This window comes from Syngnathus acus, chromosome 10 (genome assembly GCF_901709675.1).
Source record: "Syngnathus acus chromosome 10, fSynAcu1.2, whole genome shotgun sequence".
NCBI lineage: Eukaryota > Metazoa > Chordata > Actinopteri > Syngnathiformes > Syngnathidae > Syngnathus > Syngnathus acus.
The window spans coordinates 4,359,666-4,382,670 of NC_051095.1; the positions used below are offsets into that span (position 1 = coordinate 4,359,666).

Sequence of the window (23,005 nt, forward strand, 5' to 3'; positions counted from 1 at the left end):
AACAGCGGTAGAATCCTCCGGATGGTACTCAAGCAGTGTTAAATGACAGTTGGGTCATCACCATGGCAACCACGACTCCCCAATATTAGCGGACCAGCCAGGACACCTGTTGGGTTACTTTAGAATGGACAAACGATGACATCATCCTTACCAACGACCATGTGACTATTTCTTTAAATCATTGACTGTACTTTCCAAAAAATGATTTCAAATAATTTGAGAAGCAATGAAGTCAACCTGCATTCATTTTGACTTTTTTTTTTTCCAATCACAGAAACTATCAATGCCTATAAAAGTGTCAGTACCCCCGAGAATAGTTTCCCTGCATATTCCATTTCTTTCCTGCAATCTAAATATTGAAACAGCGGCGAGTGACATATGGGGGAGGGGTGACAGGGGGCGGCGTGGGCGGGGGTCTCCGCCAAAGAGCCCTTGCATTACGGTAATCATTTACTCGTGACAAATTAATTAAAAGGATAATTAAATAATGAACACGTTAAATATGGCAATTAGAAATCTTGTCCTACATGAGTGAATTGGAGGGAATTTAATAGGGGAAGCCAACGATGCGATGGAGTGTACCAAAACAATTTTTATTTAATGCCTCTTCTACAATAAAATGCACGAGAGCTACACTTATAATACGATAATACGATAATGTTATGACAGCAGTAACAGGAACGAGTAAAGGATGGAAACATCCTCGACTTGAATATATTTCGTTTCCAAACCGGCCTTTCCGGTGACTTCGGCCACTCCTATGCCTGTTGCCTAGCAACCGTAGCATTCTCGGCGGGATCCTGACGACGCGGGAACACCCCGAGGTGGCTCCCGGAGCTCGGCGCCACGACCCGAGTAAGTCCGGTCACGAGAGATGATGACATTAATTCCGAACTAATTCCTTCCATACGTCCTCGCCCAAGACGTGATCTTAAAAAATTGAATTTATGGAATTTTCTTTCATTTCAGAGGGAAAAGTTGATTCTATTTTCTATTTTGCGACTGCCCCGCAGAAGACTAGGTGCTCCGATATGTCTGAAAAATGGCCTCCCATTTGTCATGCATGAGCAAATACACGGGCGTCTCTGCTTTATCCACCCGTCTTCCTACGCATCGGCGTTCCCGCGTTATTCCAAACGTCCCTATCCGTACATCTTGATGTAAATTCAAATCTGCTCATCTCACACTCCAGCGGGGAGTACGCGATCTCGGATGCAGCCCGCGTTAAATCTCACTCAAACCGTCCGTGGGCTAATGTGCATTTTTGCTCGTGCGTTTGATGAGCTCGAAACGCTCGGTATAAGACGACAACACCGTTCCGCCTGCGGGACGTGAAAATGGAAGAGAAATGCAAAGTTTTGCAAGAATCCCTGGTTGAGGTTTGGGGTCGAAAATGGATGATTCAGGAGCGCTGATTATAATTTAGACACAATGGCGGGCTGGGCATTCGGTACATGGGCCTGCAACCAATCAGAGGACGGAAAAAGCCTGATGTGGGCTGGCTCGTTGGCCCTGTGAGGTGAATTTGAAATCTGATAGATTAAAGAAATTGAGCCTTTGCTAATCTCGTTTAAGTTTCACGGACCAGCGCTGCTAATTGCAAAGCAGATTAGAATCACATAGTGTGTAACAATAGATTTAGAAATATTTGAATTAAATTTTAAGGGGAGGCAAAAAAATTCAGATGTAAATGCAGGTCAGCGCTTCAAATTGTTTAGGCCAGCAAATCTGCAAGGCAGGGCAAGGCAGCTTTATTTAAACCGTAAAAGCACATTTCCTCCACAAGGCAACTCACACCACCAAAGACACAACACCTAAAAGCTTTTACAATCACAACGGCGAAAGACATGCAAGCCATCAATCACGGTGGAAGGCCAATTACTTAACATTCGAGTTCCTAAATTCCACGAGGAGTCGACAGCTCACGGCATCGTCATGTTTTGGAACTGCCTGAAGGTCGAGCGGAATAACCATGTCGCTGCTTTTCTATGCAACAAAATCAAGTGCAAAAGTCGCTCAGACACAAAAAATAAAAATAAAGTGCAGTCCTATTTCAAAATCCATTACTAAATCATTTTGGCAAGGATTTGAAGTCGCCGGAGCAACGCCGGGAATCAGGTGGTTTTCCTGGCCTGACAATACGCAAAGCTCCATATCTACAGCGGAGATAGACGGATAGCAATCAGAAGGTTTTAGCGGCAAGCCAAATGCAAACATCTTGACAAGAGCGGCGCTTGGGAAAGTTTGTCCCAAAAACCTGAAATGAAATATAGATGTCGGTGGCGCCGCCACCGCCGCCTTTCACGGGCATTACTTTAAGCCGGAGGTGTTATGTTCCATCACAGCAGCTCCATCTTGCATTAAGAGATGTGAAAAAAAAAAAAAAAGAGGAAGCCGATACAGCAGCCGTCACGACGACAACATTAGCATCCAGACCTGAGGGCTCTCAAATGCATCAATGGCTCGAGATGTGTACATGTGGCGAAGATCTCTCGCATTGATCCTCTTTGGTATAAGCGCTTTTAGAAAGTCATCGATTCTATCGGTCCGCCGTGTTCCGGGAAGCCCCACCAGACAAATGTGACACTTATTTATGTTCCCCGCTGCAAATGTAATAAATGAACGCAAACGGGAGTTGTCGCGTAGAGTCAATAAGTGCGGCCTCATTTAGCATTCAGCACATTTGAACTCCTTTAATGGATGATCAAGTGGTGAAATATTCCTGCGGATGACGCAAATGTGTCATCAGTTATGATGATTCGAAGCCCACAGCGCCAATCCACAAATTAGCATGCCGGTAGTTAGCGGCTGTGAAAGTAAACAATTTTGAGGCGGCTTAACTTAGCATTAGCTTAACTTAGCATTAACCCTTGACAAGGGTGAACATTGTATGTGAAAGATGATGATTCAATATGCTCGGGGTGGACTACTATTAGCATGAAGCTAATATTGAAGGTAAACAAGCAACTGTGGTTTGCTAACTTTGTAACACACAGAATGTTTGGGTCAATTCTGTAATTCAGTAAAAATAATCATTTTAAATCGTGCTAGTAGTGTAATAAGGTCCTCCTTTCAACGTAACGTTTTACCCGACCCTTTTGATGTGGACTGTGGTTAATCTTATTAGCATGCGCGACACATTGCCGAGGCTCATCAAACTGCAGTTTGATAGAAGTGTTTCGTTTCCCCGAGTATATGAAAATGCAAAAAGAAGGCGACGCAGAAGGCACAAAGACGGTCGTTAACAGCCTCCGTTCCCAACGACACACTGTTGAAAAGCAAGCGAGTAGTTGACTGGCCCGCGTTAGCGCATCCTGGCTGGCTCAAAAGCGTTTATGGTGCAATTCATTGTTTGATTGCGCCTGCATGACCAGCAGCCATTTGGGTGACAAAATACTATTAATATGCTTATGAAGGGCCAAAAGGCATGCGCACATTTGAATAACAAACCCGAAAAGCAATGCATTCAGCAACTTTGAAGTGCAACACAAAAGGGGGTAAGATAAGGATTTTCCTTCAAATACGTATATTAAGACACATTATTTGGAAAGCACCATTTAATGCCTCCCATCAGTACACCAATAAACAATGGTTCCCTCACGGAAATTGCGCTGTGGAATTATGCAATGGAATGAGATGTCGAGAAAAAAAAAAAAAAAAGCTCGAGTAGAAAGCATGCATGCTGTTGTCTTGTTTGGAGTCACCGCATGAATCCACTAAGAACGTAATGAGGGCACAACAATAACGCACTGTGGCTTTAAAGGCTCGTTTGTTTAATGTCAAACCTCTCTAATTACTATTGTTGAGAAATTCTTGGTCACAATTGAAATAAACCGCAACAACCCCCTAAAAACAAATCATTCCGTGTTGAAATGAAGAGTAGCATCTGAGTTTTCAAACATTTACTGCATACTGGATTGATTGCATTGGAATTAGCCATCATTTTGGAAAGTAGTACCAACACGTATATACTGCTGAACAACACACATGCACACACACACGTGTTAGCAGATCAGTGTAGTCATAATGTTCCCCGCCTTGGAGGCTTATTAGGAGGCATAAAACTTGTATGATACCTTCATTCATATTCCCCGTAAACACCCGGCCACATTTTTTCAGACACACACATCTGCAAAAATAGAAGCCGCTGTTTTGTGCCGCATGATTGATTTGCAAAGTAGGCCGGCGCTGCGAACGTATGGGAAGAAGGCGAGGATTTGCCTCCGTGTGTGTACGCAAATTGCAGTGTCAGATCGCCGCATGGATGTTGTTTGTCTGGCACGGACTCAGCATGCCAGCAATTTTTGGGCCGCTCTCGACACACTGACGTCTGCGTAAGCTGCAAAAATTGAAGCTGGCGTTGATTATGGCAGTCAAGGAGGCAGAAAGGCCTGGGTGAATTGACAATGCCCCGGCGAATAATAAAAAGCTAGTGGAATTCTTCACAGAAGGGAGGTACGGGAAAAAAAATCACGGCATCTGAAGCGTTTACAATTCCGAGGGTTAGGAAATGTGATTTTGAGAGAGGATTACGTGGCTTTAAAACAGGCCGTGACCATGACAGCCTAACACATCAAACGATCCCACAACAGTCCTGACAGAGTGCTGCGGTGTGCATGCCACGCCAATAAGTTGGCAGTTTCATTTGTTTTGAGAAATTATCATCATCATTAGACAATTGCATTCAATTAGGTTTTTTTTTTCTTGGGGAGGCTCCGCAAAACAAACGGAAATTTTACAAACCCCCAAAATTCCACAGAAAAAACTGATTCATTATACAGATGTTGAGGAAAAAATAAATTAAAATATACCCAAAGGCCAATTATCTGGTCTGCCACCTGGTGCTGGGGGGCGTCCAAGCATATTTCAAGGGGGGTATAGCGCCCCTGCGGTCCCCCCTCTAGCGCTGCCAGTGTCGGTTTGACATATAGGTAGGAGGGGGCATAATCTGAGCATCCAGATGTCAGTTACATTGGATAGCTGATTTATACGCAAACAAAAATAGGCTAGATGAGAAAAGAAATCTTGATGTAAAAAAAAAAAAAGAAAATCATAGTTGACTGCCAATATAAGGACATGATTCTAAGGTGTCATGTGCAGCAACTGATGGGACTGGGCTATTTATTTTCTGTTCTCAAACACGCACCTTTACATAACAAGCGTGGGGCGTTAATTTGCCACACACTTCAACAATGCTCAAAGTAGGCCAGGAAAAGACGGCGCGTCGGAAAATATAAATGTGAGCCCTGGTGCTTTCTCGGGGCTCAACTTGCTCTCCTGCTTTGTGCCGACTCAACCAAATTGTGCCGTGTCGGCACTCTGTAAATACGTTGGCACCAGGTATCTCCGCTTACTTGTAGTGTCACCGAAAATTCACACGTTTCTCTCCAAACTCGCTGAATATCATAAAATAGATATAAAAAGTCGACACACCCCTCAAATGCCAGCTTGAGGAAAAAAATGAGACCATGATAATTCATTCAAAAACTTTCCCCACCAAGAATGCGATCGGCACCATGAGGGAAATTAAAGCAGCAACTTCAAAGTATCCAAAGCTGCAATTAGCCAAAAAATGTGTGGGCTGCCTGTCACATCCTCAGCGGGGATGCGCCGTTACAAAAAAAAAAAAAAAAGCAGCCGCAGACTTTGACGCACTGCAAGAACATTGGAGCCATCTCCTTGTTAACATGTTGCCACCCCCCAGCCAGCAGATAAGATGACAGATATCAAAGTCTTTCTTGCCCTTGTCGCAAATGGTTTGATGAAATTTAAACACACACACGCTTACCTCTTGACAAGTGATGAGGAAACAAGCAGCCTTAATTCTTGAATGCGGTATCGGTGACAGGATTGCATGCGAAGCAGTTGCCCTTGGCCAGGATGCACACACTCCGAGTGGAAGTGATCCAACGTGGCAGCGTGTCGTCTTGCTTGACCCGAGGACAAAAAAAAAAAAAACACACACAAAAGGATGATTGGTGTCAAAATCATGGAGGATGACGCTGTGACAACTTGAGTAAACACAGCAAGGCGGGAACTGCAGTGAACACTCACAAATTCTGGAGTTTTGCTTGACTGGCTGTCATGAGCATGCAAAACAACAGGTGCCCTCTCACAATGATGTCAAGTCCCAGAGGCAAAAATTGTCATTGGCATTGGACCAAAGCAGAGCAATTTTTGAATAAATTATGTGAATAAATACCCACCATAATTTTAATGCAGTCAGTCCAAAACGTGATCGTTCAACAACTGGCTAATTCATTTTAATATCCAAAATGAACTTAAATTAAACTAAACTCATTAGGAAGTGGTTTTGACATCATCTTTAGTTCAGTAGTCAATCATATCATCCCTGTATTTAAAAAAAAAAAAAAAAAAAAAGAAATTGACTCACATTGGATGGGGTCACGTGGAATTTTCCAAAATGCCTGCCTTCGGTAATCTAGAAATTCAAGGAAAAAGAGAAAACTTTTGAATTTGTTTATGTGGGCCGTTGTTTCCGTACTAGTAGATTAATGAATTTTCCAAAATGTCTGCCTTCAGTAATCAAGAAATTCAAACCAAGGAAAAAGAGAAAACTATTGAATTTGTTTATGTGGGCCGTTGTCTCCGTATTAGTAGATTAATGAAAGGTGTTCGTAAGAAAATGTCCACTGAAGTGAGTCACCATTTTAGAGAGCTTCCTTCTTGGCTCATAATATTAGCAACAATGGACAAACAACAACGAACATATTCCGACTATTGAAAACAAGACATTGTAGGAATAAATAATAAATAAAACAATATGTTACATACTGTAATTGACATTTGCTTTCCGAGTGAATCTCGTCTCGACGACGCCCGCCGCCTTCCGCTGTATGCCGCCACCACCCATCGTCCAATCAGCGCTAATAGAACGCGACACGTCACCTGACGGCCAAACAACCAATAAGACGACACCATTTAATGACGTCAACAATAGCAAATTTTCCATTCGGTTTGGTTTTTAATTTTATTCACACTCTTCATTATATTATTTTGTTTATATTATTATGCTTCTCTAGGGTCAGAGTGAAAAAATTGAACCAAATGACTGTCTGACTAGAGCCATTTTTGACATGTTACAACAAGTGGGCATTTTGGTGCTATACCTATGCTGCTATAGTGATCCCTCGCTACTTCGTGTTTCGTTTATCGCGGCTTCATTACATCGCGGATTTTTTTTTTCCAAATTAAAAAAAACATTTAAAAGTCAAAATAAAACTTATAAATTGAGGAAACGTGTCTAACCGTTAGGACAATGTAGTATTGCTCCAAATGTTCATTTACATTCCTTTAGAAGTCCGTTTTCACGTGTTACTACGATCGCGAATTAGCATATTTCCGCTAACTCGTTAGCCTACCCAGTACTTCTTGTTGGTGGCCGTACTTCGCGGACTTCACTTATCGCGGGTGGTTTTTGGAACCAATTATCCGCGATAAATGAGGGATTACTGCATTGCCTGACACATATCTAGTACTTGTTGGGCCCAGCCGAGCTACCAGTGCAGCACAGTTGTTTACTTGTAAACTTTAATTCCATAATAAGCTAAAAGTGCTGACTCGTGAGGACAACAAGCATACCATTTGCTGGAAATGAAGGATTTCAGCCAAATGCTCCAGCAGCTTTCCATTCGGCTGAAATCATCCTTGACAGGTGGCTTTTCCTGTTCCAACGCCACCCAAGCGTCTCGCGTCAACTCTCCGAACTGGACATTTCCTGCGGCCTCATTAACGAAATGGAAGTAAACTGAAAGCAAATGAGCCTCCCAGGAAGTTGAAACAAAGTGGTAAAAAGCCAGGGTTAATTGAATCGTAAGCCTTGTCACACAAGATTACCAAATGCTCCAAACAGCACTTTAATTGCGTTCTCATCACGTGGATTCATTTTTGCCCGCTAATAACAGCCCCTCTGTCCGTACATTTTAATGCACGATGACAGACAGGGGGGGGGGGGGGGAAATATAAATAAATAACAACACAAGAGCTTGACGTGTTTGTGCGGATTTTGATCGTGATTTTGCATGACAATAAAGAGATTGGACGCTTTGATTAGAGAAGCGACAGAGTTTCCTGGAAGGACTATTTCTTTCTTTTTTGTTGACATTTTTTTTCAGACACGGGAATGAGATCAGGGCCGCCTTACTTCTCACAGTTCCGGATCGTCATTAGCCTGATGGACGGCGGAGCGGGACGACGGGAATGACTGATTACATTACAGGGCCATTTGCCACAGACTCTACATTGACATAAATAGTGCAAACAAACAATAACTGTCCATGTGGCCCATCTACTGTGGCGTGATGAGTCGTCGTGGGGGGGGGGGGGGGGGGGGGGGGTTCAAACCACGGTCTGGAAAAAGAAAGTGGGAGGTAGTCAGGAAGTAGCTTGCAACTGGATTTTGACTTGATAAGAAAATAAATAAATAATGCCAAAAAAGAATGCAGCAAATAAAAGGAAAGAGCACTCAGGATGTCTTTCATTTCCAGCCATCCCATCATCAGGAATGCTTGAACGGAGCCATTATGGCGCCTTGATCCGACAAATACAGGACGGTCCTCTGATGATGTTAGGGAAAAACGGAGCGGGAAAGCCTGCTTTAGAATTTCAAAGGAAGTCGATTGTGGAAGGAGGTTAGAACCCCCAGCAAGGGGTTTTAGGACTAAAGGGGATTTCAAGTCTTCAAGTCAAAATATACACAATATCTTTTCTATTTTTATGAATAGCAATGGTAGGCATGTCCATCAAGTTGCCCTCTCGGAAGCCAGTTTTACTTTGCAACTTGAAATTTGGTTGGCAGGTCTATCCTGAGTAGACCCACAAAAAAAGTCTGTCCATTATTTTTGATTGAGGCAGCAAGTTTCAGGTATTTGTTTTTTTCTGAGGTCATTTGAACAGATAGGCGACACTAAACTGTGAAACATTTTGAGTTGTGGGGAGGACATGTGACAGGCAAGTTTGAAATTCTTAACCAATAATTTGTTATACAGTATTGTCATTATTTTTATTGTTAAAAAAAACTTGATTCAAGAAAAATACTAAAATAAATTTTTTAAAAAATGTTGAAAATTCCTCCTTGATTTGCAAAATTGCTCCTCAAAGACAAAAAATATTTTGAAAATAAAATATATTCTAACACATTTTTTTATTATGAAGTCTATGTAATACCTAAAAATCACATTCTACCATTTGAGCTCTTCACGATACATAATAAATGACAATCAATGACGTTTTTTGTATAAACCGCACACAGACATTTGTCAAACAAGACCCCTGTTTACTTGTTTGCGTAATGAGCCTCATCAGTTACTAATTCAGATCTCGCGACGCTCTTTAACTCACAATGCAAGTCTCCATCCGCTCCTTAATAAAACTGGAAACGACACATTTACATGACACAAATTTAATTTGTCAGCGCTTTAAATTGAGCCATCGAGTGCTGAAATCATGCCGATGTTAAAATTGTTACTGATGCGACTCGGTGAGTGCTAGGTAATTAGCGATGATGTGCTACGGAAGAAGAAGAAGAAGGCGCGCCGCCGGCGGCCATCTTTTAGCCGACGTCTCTCCCGAAGAGAACCACCATCGTCCAGCGATAAAAGCGGCGAGGTTGATCAAAGCAACGCATTTACAACTTCCTGGATCTCATTCCTTCGATAATCCATCAATAAAACCTACAAACATCCCAACTAAAACACAGCAATCCTGTTGTTGTTCTTCTAATTAATACGCCGCGTCTCGGGCACACTCGAGGTAATTAACTTTTTTTTTTCTTTTTTTTTTTTTTTTGCCGGCGCTGCACAGCAGATGGTGATTGAAAATACGAGGATGAGTCCCTCAATCAAGCGCCATTTGTCAGCGACCATTAATTATCCAGCGAAAGAATACATCCGGTCCCCAAAGTTGATCGTTTAGAAAGAGAAGAAGAAGACGGTCCTTCTGTTGCTCATTACTCTTTAACGGCAGAAAGTGCTGAAACTAGAATGTCGCGTGGGGAGATTGCAATTTTAATAGCACTGTCATTATCTTTCTCCCATAAGGTGGCATAAAAGACTTGGAAGAAGAAAACAGAAGTGGGAGGGGGAGGGTGGGGAGGGGGCTCATCATCGATGTGATGATGAAAGGGTTCAAAATGGATTCAAAATGATGCAACGTATGACCACAAACCAACAGATGGTTGCTCAATAACAAGACGGTTCTCGTCAAAATCAAAATCTGGAGGCATTTTGTCTGCCGCTCAAAGTTGGGCGACCGGTTGAATTGATTTGACAGAACCGAGCTCCATCTTTGACACCGATAACCATCTTGGAAGGCATTAGAACATGAATTATCATTTTCATTTATTTATTTCCCCTAACCCTAATCCTATTTTAGAAGGCATTAGAACATGAATTATTATTTTTATGTATTTATTTACGTGAATCTTTATATGTCACATTTGGCTGCAGGTGGCCTCGATAGTCTTGACATTTTATTCAAGACACATCCTCAACTTTTTTTAAGGTATTATGCCAAAAAAAAAAAAGCTCCAGTTTTGTCTCGTCAGACCAAAGGACACTTTTAGCATATTTCAGTCTTGTCAAGTTCAAGTTGTATGGATTTTTCTTTCATTACTGCATGGGTCCCAATAATTTTGTCCATGATGTGAAGGAAAATAAAAAGATTGAAGGGAAGTGGATAAAAGTGATCGCGCGAACTCCAGGAAGGGTTCCATCGCATGAAAAGGGCAAACAGAGTGGAGACCTCCTGCTGAAATGAAAGCCCGTCGCTTCTCTTCCTCGAAGGCCAAACAGCAGTCTTAATAAGAAAATAAAAATAAACACAATCATACGCTTCCCCCATATTTTCTCTTGAAAAGGAAGAAGGGGGGCAAATAAAAAAAAAAATCAATATATTTGGGGCATTTGTTTTTGTTGTGCCTTCTCTGAATGACTAGCTTCAGGTTTCTATGCGGACTTTGATTTATTTTGACCAGGGGGGTGGGGGGGTCGGGATACGGAAGAAATGTCCATTATCAACTAGCTCCCTTGTCTTAATGAAATTGTTCCCTCGAACGTTTTAATTAACTCGCAGTCTGAGTCAAGTTGTGGACACAGACCGAGGCGGCGGCAGAACCTCCCAAATGATCGGAATACCAAAGAGGGAAAGACTTTCGAGAGGCTCTCGTCAGCTTTCATTCTCAGGCAAAACACACACAGCAAAGATAATGACGACCATGGTAAAAAAAAAAATATATATATATATATATAGTCACATTTTTCCCTTTATTGGCATGATGAGGCTGATGAGAATTGCACATGAAAAATGAAATTCACAAGAAAATTCCTACAATAGGTAGAACCACAAAGGCATTGGTAAGGCAACGTGGATAGGACACACACACACACACATACACACGCACACACACGCACAAAATTCCCTCTCCACACATAAAATCACACCCACACATATTGTCCTTCCAAAGAAAAACATGATTACCCGACAAAGCAGTGGCAAAATCCTCGGTAGGTCACAATACTAAAAATTGCTCTAATATATTGCTACTCTAGGCCATTTACAAAGCAGTTTATTACACTGATTAAAGCCGCACATCTATTAAAAACGGGACGCCATTACCCAAACCAACGTCAAGAAAACATTGCATGGAAACATTTGGCCTACCATGAGGTAGGCGGGAGTTTTTTTTTTTTCTCCCATTGTCAGCACCCTCTCGTTTTTGGCCATGCACACTAGCAAACCACAAACACGACCACGTTGAACACTAAAGTCGGGAGTTTGCCACAAACGGATGTCACAAAAGGTCACACGTGCATTTACCGGCGCAGAGACGTCTTAAAGGGACCGGCCGGCACGAGGGCGCTGACATCACAGCAACTGGGTAATGGGTCAAAAAAAATATAAAAATAAAAAATCACAACAATCAGCACTAAAATACAATTCTGAAAAATAATTTATTGCTTTTTATATATTTTTCCCTCTTTTTATTTAGATTATTATTACTCTTCTTGTTATTACTGCGAATAATATCAGTAGTATATGTTTTTTTCTTTTTTCAAAAGATCTTTTTTTAAAAAAAATTTCAAGAAAGGAAATTGTAAACTTTTCGTTTGGCATTCACTTAATCGAGCGAGAGCGGAGACGCAACAAAGTCTTTCAAAAATGGCGCGAAATTTCTGCAAAGAAACCCCGTTTATTGCTTTCTGTTCTACGTGAAAGGAAAAAGCGAGCGGGAAAGTGCCGCCGACGTAATGAGACTGGATGAAGCTACTGATTGTTCCGGAAAAAAGGCATAGAAGGTCGTATTATTCCCTACCTTGGAAAAATTATTGGACACCCTGTCTCGTGATTGAGCGTTAAATAAAATTAAAAAATAAATATATATATTTAAAAAAAAAAAAAAAAAGTCATGTAAAATGTAGCCCATAAATATTGCTGATTCAAAAAATAAATACATAAATACGCAATTTCCGCTGATTGAAAAGATTCCAATGCATCATCGTCTCCCTGTGTTGAATCAATGACAACCGTACAAAGCACTAAAATCAAACATACATGTATTATGTATGTGCATATACTGTATATGGACATATATATGCACATATTTACACACTGTACACACACATAAATATGTCGCATACAGTATATACACAATATCTTGTGATTGTTTTAGAAATAATCAATAAAAAAAAAAAAATGGGGTCGGTCGTTTTTACAATCATGAAAAACGTAAAAAAGAAAAAAATATATTTTACACAGTGAGGAAAAAACAGACTGAATAACTTATACAAAAAAAAAAGACATTTGATCACGTGCTGCCTCAAAATGAGCAATCGGTCATTTTTTTTGCCTTTTTTTTACAATCATTATATGTCTCTAAACATCATGTCGGCGTACAATATGTTTTACAGTATCGTAATTACTATCGACATCCATCGACATTCGGAATTAAGAAAAAATTTTCCCCCCGCATTTTTGAAAAAGGCTGCGTTTTACAGTGCATAGCTGTAACAAATAAACAACTTTATTTCCCAACTTTACACGAACATAAAAAATATTCCTTTTTAGAGTTATTTGCAAATACACAACTACACTTCTCTATCAAATGTAGACAACAAGAGATACGATTCCCTCAAACGCTTGCTTTTAAAATGTAACACCGGATCCAGAGAGATTTAAAAAAGAAAAAAAAAAAACAGCAAGAACTCCCCCTCCCCCCCGAAAAAAATAAAAACAACAAAATAAAATCTGGCTGAACAAGCTGCATCTTTTCACCCCCTCCAAAGAATTGTGGGTCTTGTAGTGCTTTGGGGGAGGGGGCGGGTTGTGGTTGGGGGAAATCCCTTTTCCTTTTTTTTTTTTTTAAATCCCTTCCTTCGTTTACGGTTCTACAGCCGTCAAAGCCGTGCAGCAGGTTCTGAGGGTTCACTGGCTTTCCCAAAAGTCGCTTGCTCAGCTTTTCAGCAGCTATGTTCATGTAAACTTTTGTTTTGGATAGATTCTGATGACAGGTCTATAGACTTTTTACTCTTCTTCAATACTCCACCGCGTATCGAGTGTAAAACTTCTCGTCGTCCAAAAAGAAAGAGACGCGAGTGAGGTATCGGGAGTCCCTCGTGGGGGTGGGTGGCGTGTCGGGGGGGTGTGGACGACTCGGGCGTGAAGCCACGAGAGGGTTACCTTCTCAGGCTACGCTGGGCCTCCCTCAGCAAGCTGTCAAAATCCAAGGAGTCATACTTGCTTTTGGTGGAGGCGGGGTCAAAGTCGTCCGAATGGGAGTCTGTGGAAGTGAAAGTTGGAATTTAGTCAGTTTACGATTAAAACCAAATTTGAGCTTCGTGGGTGAAGTTGATGAAACAGCATAAAGGTTTTGGACTTGTTAGAATTAAGCTAGGTGACTCACGAGTGAGACATTCACCAGGAACGTGTACTTTTTAAGGGAGGGAGCGAAGTTGACATATTTCTGGATTCAAAAGGATGAAAGAGTCGCTGGCAGCTTGCTGTCACTTTTTGGTGGAAAGTAAAGAGACAGGACTTTTCTTTGTCTCCTCCACTCGTCATTTTTTTACCTCATACCTACACCTTAAATTCCCGAGGAGTCCGCAAAAGATAAAAGTTCAAATTTAAAAAATTCTTGGGGAAACGCTAATGAAGATTCATTATATATTCCTTACAGGGGAAGGATGAAAATCTTGAAAATAAATCCTGGAAAAATTGGAAATTACCCAAAAGTCAAATATCTGGCCTGGCGCCACGGATACTTCAAAGGGGGCGGGGCTATGCTAGCTACGGATATGCTAGCTCTGCCTGTGACCAGTAACACGATCTCAATAATAATTTATAGTATCATATCTTACAATTTTCAAAGAAATAAAATGCTCAAAGTAATTAAAATCGTCCGACATAGTATATAAGAAAAATCTCGGCAGACAAACAATATTGTGCTTCCGTTTGAGACACGTCATCCTGGTTCCATTTGAGTGTTTTGCAGCGTGCGAGTGTATTTCCAAATTCCTTAGACGGTGTCGGCAAGACTAACAAACCCCCTCCTCCGAAAATCCCGATTTTGAGATTGGGTGTGTTGCAAAAAAGTGGCTATTTTTATACTGACGCCTCCACTCTCTCATGTGTCCTATTTTTCCCGATGGAGCAGATAATACGCAGGCTCTATCTTATCTCTGGCAACAGACAGCTCCAACAAATGGGGGGCCCCAAAGGGACCCGGCGGCACACGCTGAGAAATGGCACTGACCATGGCAGCGAGAGGAGATACCAGGCGTGATCTACGCTAATGCGATGGCCGACGGCTGCGTTTGTGTCCCGCTGCGCACCTTGAGGGATGAAAAATAACCCCGGCGCTCTACTTTAAACTAATGGACAGTGTTCTGTGAAAACAAGCGCACACACACGCACACAATGACACAAATAGGCTTGCGGACAACACTTATTAGGCTAACCTCTCCTGTTTAACGTTGATTCATCTTAAGAACCTCACATGCGCCTGACACGATGGACCCCATTAATGGCAACTTCCAATATTAGAAATGCACCAAAGAGTTTGTGTGAAACTCTCGAGTACTATAGGAAACTGTGACAGGTTAAGTATAAATCAAAATTAGGGCTGTGCGATATCACATTTTTTCAACAACAATACACCACTTGTACGTTCCAGGCCATAAGTATCAGTCGCTGGTATCGGCATCATTCCGGATTACTCGATGCCTTGGAATGAAGCCGGTATCGGTACTCGCCTAATCGTCATGAAAATATAAATCTAAAAAAAAAAAAAACACTCCGAAAAAGCACTTAGTTGAAATTTTACCCGAAAATGTCTTGATAAATCCACTGGCTTGAAATCTCACCATCATTTCATGAAAATTCATGCAAAATTTCCCTGGCTTGAAATTTCCATCAACATTTTTGACTAATCCTCCACAAAAAAAAAAGCACAAGCTGAAATTCACATATGACTCCCTTGGAGAAAAAAAACATCTAAATTGACACATCCAGAAAATACACTGACTTGAAATGTCCCAAACGCAATGCTAAAAATAAAAAATTTGACTCTGACTTGACATGATGGCTCTCCTCGCCATTGTTTTCCTGCCGACAAGCTTTCCACATCAGCTGCTTCCTGCAGCCAACTATGTTCACCAACTGACCTCTGAACTCAAACCGACCCTTTTGAGCAGCGAATGCCCAGCGGACACGTTGAGGGCGATGGAAGAATTGTTTCCGGCGGAGAGATGAGTCTCCTTTTATCTACATCGCCTTTTTGTTTTGCCGTATTAAACATCTACACTGCCGCCCCCCCCCCCTCCTTTTTTTCCTGACAGTTCTCGCAGCCATGTAAACATACAAGGCTGTCTCGAGGGGCTTGAGATTGTGTGTGTGTGTGTATGCAGACAACAACAAAGCTACGCACTTACCCAAGTCTGTGTAATGTGATTTGCAGAATTGCTTTTGTCCGCCGAAGCACAGCTCGAAGCGCGGCTCGTCGGCCCGCCGCAAGGTGTGTCCGTTGTCGAGGGCGGCGAGGGCGTCGCACGTGTAGCGGTATGTGATGAAGCCAAAATTGTCCCTGGTTGTTCAGGGACACACAAAGAATGCGTCAGAGTGACACGGTGAGACAACGGATGCGTTATTTAAATGCTAAAGGAAATCAATGAAAGTGGCTGGTCGGGTCAAAAGCAGTGCTAACCAAAAAAAAAAAAAAGGTTAATTATATTTCACATATGGCGGTAAATGATCCAATTTCACTTAATTGGTCCGAAAAGGTTGGTAAAACTGCTGTAAACTAAAGCAAGCAAATGTGGAACAGCAAATTAAAAATAATAATAAATTATTGACATTTATGGTGGCAATGCTAATAGTTAGCATAACAAAGCAAGCAAGTTGTTTACTCCAAAAACACTATGCTGACTTAATTAGTTCTTTACACTCAAAGTTTCTTGCTTTGACATTTTGAGTTCACTCAACTTCTGAAAAAAATAAAAAGCTAAATGTGTTGATTTATGGCCGCACGCTAGCAGAGAACTTACCCATCATCCCTCAAGTTGACCGCACATTCTTCAATCTCGCCAAAGACTTCAAAGCGCCGCTTCAACTCGGTCCGGGTGCAGTCGGACCTCAGTCGTCCCACGTACACCGCCCGTCTCTCCCCCTAACAAGACAGACAGAGCAACAGGCAGGAGATGAACCGGGGTGCCTCGTCTGTCCGTTTCACCCCCACCCGTGTTCTCCTAATGGACTAGCCTCCATTGACGTCTTCTCCGCTACGTTCCTTTGTGATTGGTTTGCTCCGCTTTGGCTTATCTGATGGAGCCGTATGAGGAAAGTGCCTCGGGTCTGCAGTGGCACTACAATTCCTCTTCCTCTCGGTGCAACACATCAACCGCGGGGAGACTGATTTTTATCAAATGATGCAATGTCTTCACTCCGGGACGGCTGCTTTTTCTTCGTCCAAGTCTAAAAATAAAAACTGCGCGGTGACTCAGCCTCATATCAGGAAGCATCCGCTTGATTGGGCTCGCAGGCTGACGACTTAATGGCTGATTAAGGATTTTTTTGTTTTTAGGAAAAGGGGCAACCTCCAAAGTTTGTCTTCTTTCTAGAAAGTGAAATTCAACAGAAACCCTTTTGAACAGTTGACATCATTGTCAAAGTCAAGGGCCGGGGGCCAGATACGGCCCGCCACATCATTTTCTGTGGCCCGTAAAGACAAATTGTGCATCAAATTTATGTGTGATTACAAAAATTGCCAATTGTCTTCACTTCCAAAAATGATGTTTTTAAAATATTTGAAGTTTCCACTTGTCTGATTTGAAAATGAATTATTTGTCAGTTTGTTTTTTACCTTATACAATATATAATATGAGGCATTCATACGTTTATTTGGGTTGACAGTCATAATGGCCCTCCGAAGAAAACTGTGACAAAAATGAGCTTGACATTACATTGAGAATAGAATTGAATATGGTTGTATTTATTTACATTGCGTGCCATGTCCGGTGGACGAAATATGGCTAAAACACATGTATCGTCACTTTCTGACCCATAAGGCAAAAACACCCGGATTTCCTGGCACCTCGGAGGATGTGAGGGTCAAAGCGGAATAATGAAGCCACTAACTGCGCCAGGCTGCAATTATATCTTTTGAGGACTTTAATTGCATCCGCTAATCATTTTTACACCGCGCACGCCTCGGGATACGGCGTACAAGTCGCATTATTTATTTATCCCTTCATTTACTTCACTGCGGCAAGCCGACGGAGGCCTATCGAGACGGCGAGCGGCGTCTCGAGGGTGCGTGTGACATATGGAAATCAGGTGTCACGCTCAAACTTCACCTATGCCCCGGGAGAAATCCAAATTAACTACAGATTTATATTTTGTAGCCTCTCTTTCATGCTTGGCTTGTATCCATGACGGACGAGTAAATGCTGAATTAGGGCTTTAGTTGCTGACAACTGATAAATAGGCGGAATGTTTTTTGACGGCACCCCCGAGGGCTGCCTGTGTAGGAGAGAGGCAGCCGGCCGGACGGACGGAGACGCTCTCCCGTCCGTCTCTGCCCTCTTAAACCTCGTTTGACAGCATGAGCGGTAATTGTTTGTCTCCGCGCCAGCCAAGTTTGCATTAGCGCGCCGTTTAATGCGTTCTTTATCGACGGGCGGTCGAGGCGTTGCTTTTGCCGGATTCGCCCCGTCTCAAGGAGACAGTTGGCAAGTCCATTGTCTCCAAAATCACGATTTTCCTTTCTTCTCCATCGGCCCCAACTTCCTCGGAGGAAAGCATTTCGTGTTTTGTCCTTGACTAATTGATAACCTCCCGACAAAAAGACATCTAAAAATACACCCCGACGAGACATAAGTCCTCTGGGTGTCCTAAAGAAAGATCTCGCGTCAGTGTCTTTGTTTTTGCCCAAGGAGGGGACAGAAATTGACTCACGATTGCCTTTTGTCGTTGCACGTCCTTCTGCTCGGCCATTTGGAGCTCCCGCTTCTCGCAGTCCCGAAGGTACTCTTCCCTCTTCAGCCTCTCGTGCTGATACTCCTCGTAGCTGTCGTACCTAAAGGAGAACATCTGATCTTCAAATGGAATCCAAACGAGAGGACTTGACGGTACCAACGTCTCTATTTGTGTAAAAACCGTAGAGTTGAGTCTTTTCGGAACTCAAGGGGACCACGGTGGCTGCATCTGTCAGCAAACCTTCACATGCCATTACGTTCTAGTTTGGAAGTGCACCATCACCCCAGCTCACCGCGCTGATGAGTAACTCTCAGCCTTGTCGGATGTCATTAGGCGCATGGGTACCAAAATCAGCTGGGAGTGCTGCGATGGTGTCACTCCACTTGCTTCCAAATTGCCCTTTTGCACAGGTGCAAAGTTGATTCTGCATCACGGTCGGGCATCATTTGGATTTAGACAGTTCCGATTCATTTTTTTCGATTCCTAACGATTCTCGATTCGGATTTAAATAAGACAGACAAAAAAAATAATCTAAATTGACTATATATGGATACACGGCGCCAGAAATGCTCAGCTCGTTTTGGGTCGGACCGCACCATTAGTTTGCTACTATGGTGGACCAAAAAAACTCGATTTATTTTTTCGATTTTTAGTATCGTAACCTGGAGCATCAACTGAATGAATGTATGACGTATTTCAGGGAGGGGCTTCATTAATTGTGCCTGGACCCAAAGGTATCAAACCATTCCGTGGTGCTTTTACTAAAAATGTTTGTGCACCTGTCACATTGCTAACATACATGCCGCTAAGTAACATGACAAAAAGAAAAATTCAATGTCTCACCTCGGCCTGCGACTGAGAGGAGATCGCGACTGCGGGCTCTTATGACTCCTGGAACGGAAAGTGCTTGATTCATTGTTGCGACACCTGGAATGAAGGAGGATAAAGACATCTTTGAAATGACTTAAGTGTTTGAAGCATGCAAAAAAAGATTCAAAAAACTTGATGATTAGGAGAAAAGAAGAAACCCAGCTGGCCCAGCTAACTACCGAACAAATTGAGCTCCACTCCTCAAGTTTTGGATGCTTCATTATTGAAGCATCGCTGAGAAACGACAACGTGAATTATGGAAGAAGACAATCCCGGAATGCCGCTTTGGAAAGATGGCAAATCTCTAACTGGGAAGATGTGAAGAGAAAAACACATCAAGTGTTCTCTTCTCTCCTGTTCTGCTGTGGCCTCGTATTTTCGGGAAGCTTGTCAGACTGTGATTGAATTGCCTTGAGACTATTATTGGATAAATGCGTCAGTACGTAAGCTCCCGGCAAAGACAAAACGCCGCCGCGGAATTGAAGTGACTCTGTCGGCTCCGTGGAGTAAACTGACCTTTTTGGTAATCAGGTAAACAAACTGCATCGGAGTCCGGCGCTGAGAGCCGCTAACTTTGTTTACTCACAACAGACTCGGTAAGAAACCCCGCAGAAAGCTTCGACATACTGATCAAAGGGAACCATGGGAAATGAAGTTCTCACAAGCGCTGGGATGACACGAATCTCCTTTTGAAGAGGATTCGAGACGACAATCCCGCAGCCTGGATCTGACTTTCATCTCGGCGAGATGTAAAAGAGGAGGGTTCGAGTGCGCCGTAAAAACAACAGCTGCCGCTTAAAACAATAACACTCGCATCAAACGGAAAGAAACGGCACCGGGGGGAACGGGGGTGGGGGAGGGGTGTTCATATTAGAAAGATGCTCAAAAGTCTTTCGAGAGATGAAAAGTGTTCAGATGATGCGATTCTGACGGAAGCTTTCATATCACGATATTCCCTTTAGTTGATTAGGTGTTATTTTGGGGAGAACACACAATTGATTGATCAGGTAGTTAAGTCGACCTAAATACTACGTGATATGTAAACGAGAGTGAGCTGGGAACAGAAAGTCTAGAGGCTTGATCCAGTCTGACACTGACTGATCGGGCTACTAAGCTGCTTTCCAAACCCCGTTTAACTGCAGGGGTGGGGATCAGCCAAGGTTCAGACAGAGGAAGTTCCTTTGGGTGACTTACCGTCTATCAGGCGAGCTGGAGAGGGAGCGTCTCCGGTAGCCTGAGGAAGAGCTCCGAGAGCCAGAGTGGGAACGAGAGCGGGAGCGTGACCTCCCACCGGTCCAGCAGAAAGGTCCGTTGGGTGACAGAAGGAGGGAGGACGGTGGCGAGATGGAGCCCCGTGAAGGGGAGCAGCTTAACGGTGGGGAACAGGAGGGAGAACATGGGGGGCAGTCAAAGAGTAGGTCCAGAGGGGTGCCCTCCCACGGGTAGAAGAAGCGACTCTCACGGCCTTGGCCGAGCTCGAGCTCGTCGTGGAGGGACAGGAGCCCCGAATGTAGGTAGCCGGAGCCAGGCAACCTTTGGGAGTCAATCTCTTCTTCCTCAAGAGATGGAGAGGGGTTGACCTTGTTGGCTTTGCTGCCTGGCTCCCTCTCCTTCTCACCCTGACTGTACAGGGCTCGCAAGGGGTGGCCAAAGTGCTTGTTGAGTTCAGCTCGGATTTCCTGGTCGCACAAGAGCTTGCGGCTCAGGGCGGATGAGGTGTCCGGTTGTGAAGGGACCTGGGAGTTCTGGGGAAGGGACTCCTTCCCGACTCCGTGGACACGAGCGTCATCTCCAGTCGCGGAGGTTAATCTTTGCCGCTTCACTAGAGGGCAAGATGATGATGAAGGTGAAGAAGGTGGAGGCGTGGCTGAATCCTTACATCCGACAGGCTGGTTCCCCACTGCGCCTGCCGCGGCGGCGGCGGCACCTGGGACGATTAGCTTTTCCCCCAATGAAGTCATAGCACCGTCGACCATATTGCCGTTCTTCTTTGTGCTCGCCTGACAATAATCATGGTCACTGACGCCGCGGGGAGGAACCCGCTTATGGTTGCTAGCACTGCGATGCTCCTCGAGTCCGCCGCCTGCCGTTTGTTGAGTGACGGCGTACGGGAGCACGGTGGACGCTCTGCTCAGCTGGGCATACAGCTCAGTCTGTTCGGGACCCTTCCGGTTGGGGCCAAGACCCAACTCAACCAGCCTTGCTCTTTTACACGCCAAGGCTGAGGAGGAACATGAAGACAACTTGGTTTTGAGCGAAACTTTAAATGGATTCTCTTGACTGGCTTTGTGTGGGGGCGTGGTAGGTGGTGTCAGACCTGCAGAGATCAGGAGAGACATTAAAATGGGGATTGGAATGGAAGTCAATAAAAATCAAAACAAGCCTCAAATACAGCACATTCCCTTCATTCAACTCGCTTTATGGACGAGGACAAAGATATGTGGCTTGATTAAAATATGCACTTTGGCTATGATTAATCGTGATCTCTATTTTATTACAATCTTGACAGATTAATGTAATGCTTGATGTAACTTAATATGGTGGCGCCGTAATACGCTCAGATTGCCACCCCCCTCGGTGACCTTGGAACGATCCCTTTTGCGAGGGGGAAAAAAAAAAAAACACCACCCGGGACATACCTAATGATAAAGCAAATGAAAAATGCCGGCGTCGTGACCCTGTTTTGCGGAAAAGCCCAAAGCTAAGGTCTTCTTGTTTTACATCGAGGATGTATAACGGAATCACTAAGGGGGCAAATTGATTGTCATTCCTCTCAGATGGCCGCTGGTGGCCTCCCGTCTATTCCTCCACCCCGGTCAGATTTACAAGCAGACAGATGGCAGTTATATGGGAAGTCCTGAGATGAGCCCACTTTATAGCAGTTAATGCACTCTCACAAGCAGCCGTCGCCATTACAGTCACCCCCCGTTTGCGAGTCTTCTTCCTCTCCCTCCCGTCTGCCATTTTAGCCTACATATTCGCCTAGCATACGAGAGTCAGGCACTCCCGACACACCTCCGCTCGCCACTCTTCTTTACCTTTCTTGTAATGCACATCATCCCTGGCTCGCTCCTGAATTGCATCAAATGACGGCTATTCGCATCAAACCCGCCGTGAGGGGAGGCAGCAGAAAAGGTAAATACTGCATTCCAAATGCCTCATGGGATGGGATTATCATGCGGTACGTGATCCTTAACTCCCTCGTGCTACTCGTTGTCCTTTTCTCATATTTGAAATACATATCTATAAATTATGCTGGCACAATGAAGCACCATCTGTCCAAAACAATGCGTACGTAGGGTCATAAACTAGGCAGCCATTAGCGGCGAAGGGGGTGGGGGTAAAATAAATCAGAATTAGAAATATTTGTCACTCTCAGTCAAACTTTTGAGTGATGGACGTGACAGACACAAACACTAATCATGCCGCCGCTGGAAGGAAAATAATACAAGTTTTTTTATCGTCATCCATCACAAGGCGGTTCTGCCGTAAGCGACGCAACTCCAGCGCAGTACAAAAAGTCGCCATACGGTAGTCCGGGTAGTCATCGAGCGGGATTCACGGAAAGTTCCATCAGAGCTACCTCGCCTTGAAGCTGGAACTGCCCCCTCGCCAGTTATCAGTTACTCCACTGCAATCTTACGGTAGC

At 43.5% G+C, this 23,005-nt stretch overlaps 1 protein-coding gene across 4 annotated transcripts in view; it reads right to left on the reverse strand.

Annotated features, from left to right (window-relative positions):
* Positions 1–11,263: 11,263 nt before the first annotated feature.
* Positions 11,264–23,005, reverse strand: part of ppargc1a (peroxisome proliferator-activated receptor gamma, coactivator 1 alpha) — a 29,798-nt gene continuing 18,056 nt past the window's right edge. For all 4 annotated transcript variants that reach the window (XM_037261749.1, XM_037261747.1, XM_037261748.1 and 1 more), the window contains exons 8-13: positions 20,551–21,673; positions 19,330–19,413; positions 18,466–18,586; positions 16,557–16,678; positions 15,945–16,096; positions 11,264–13,795 (exon numbers count right to left, since the gene is read on the reverse strand). In XM_037261749.1, the coding sequence (XP_037117644.1) occupies positions 13,692–13,795; positions 15,945–16,096; positions 16,557–16,678; positions 18,466–18,586; positions 19,330–19,413; positions 20,551–21,673 (1,706 nt within the window). In that variant the 3' untranslated portion in view covers positions 11,264–13,691. The remainder of the gene's footprint in view (positions 13,796–15,944; positions 16,097–16,556; positions 16,679–18,465; positions 18,587–19,329; positions 19,414–20,550; positions 21,674–23,005) is intronic.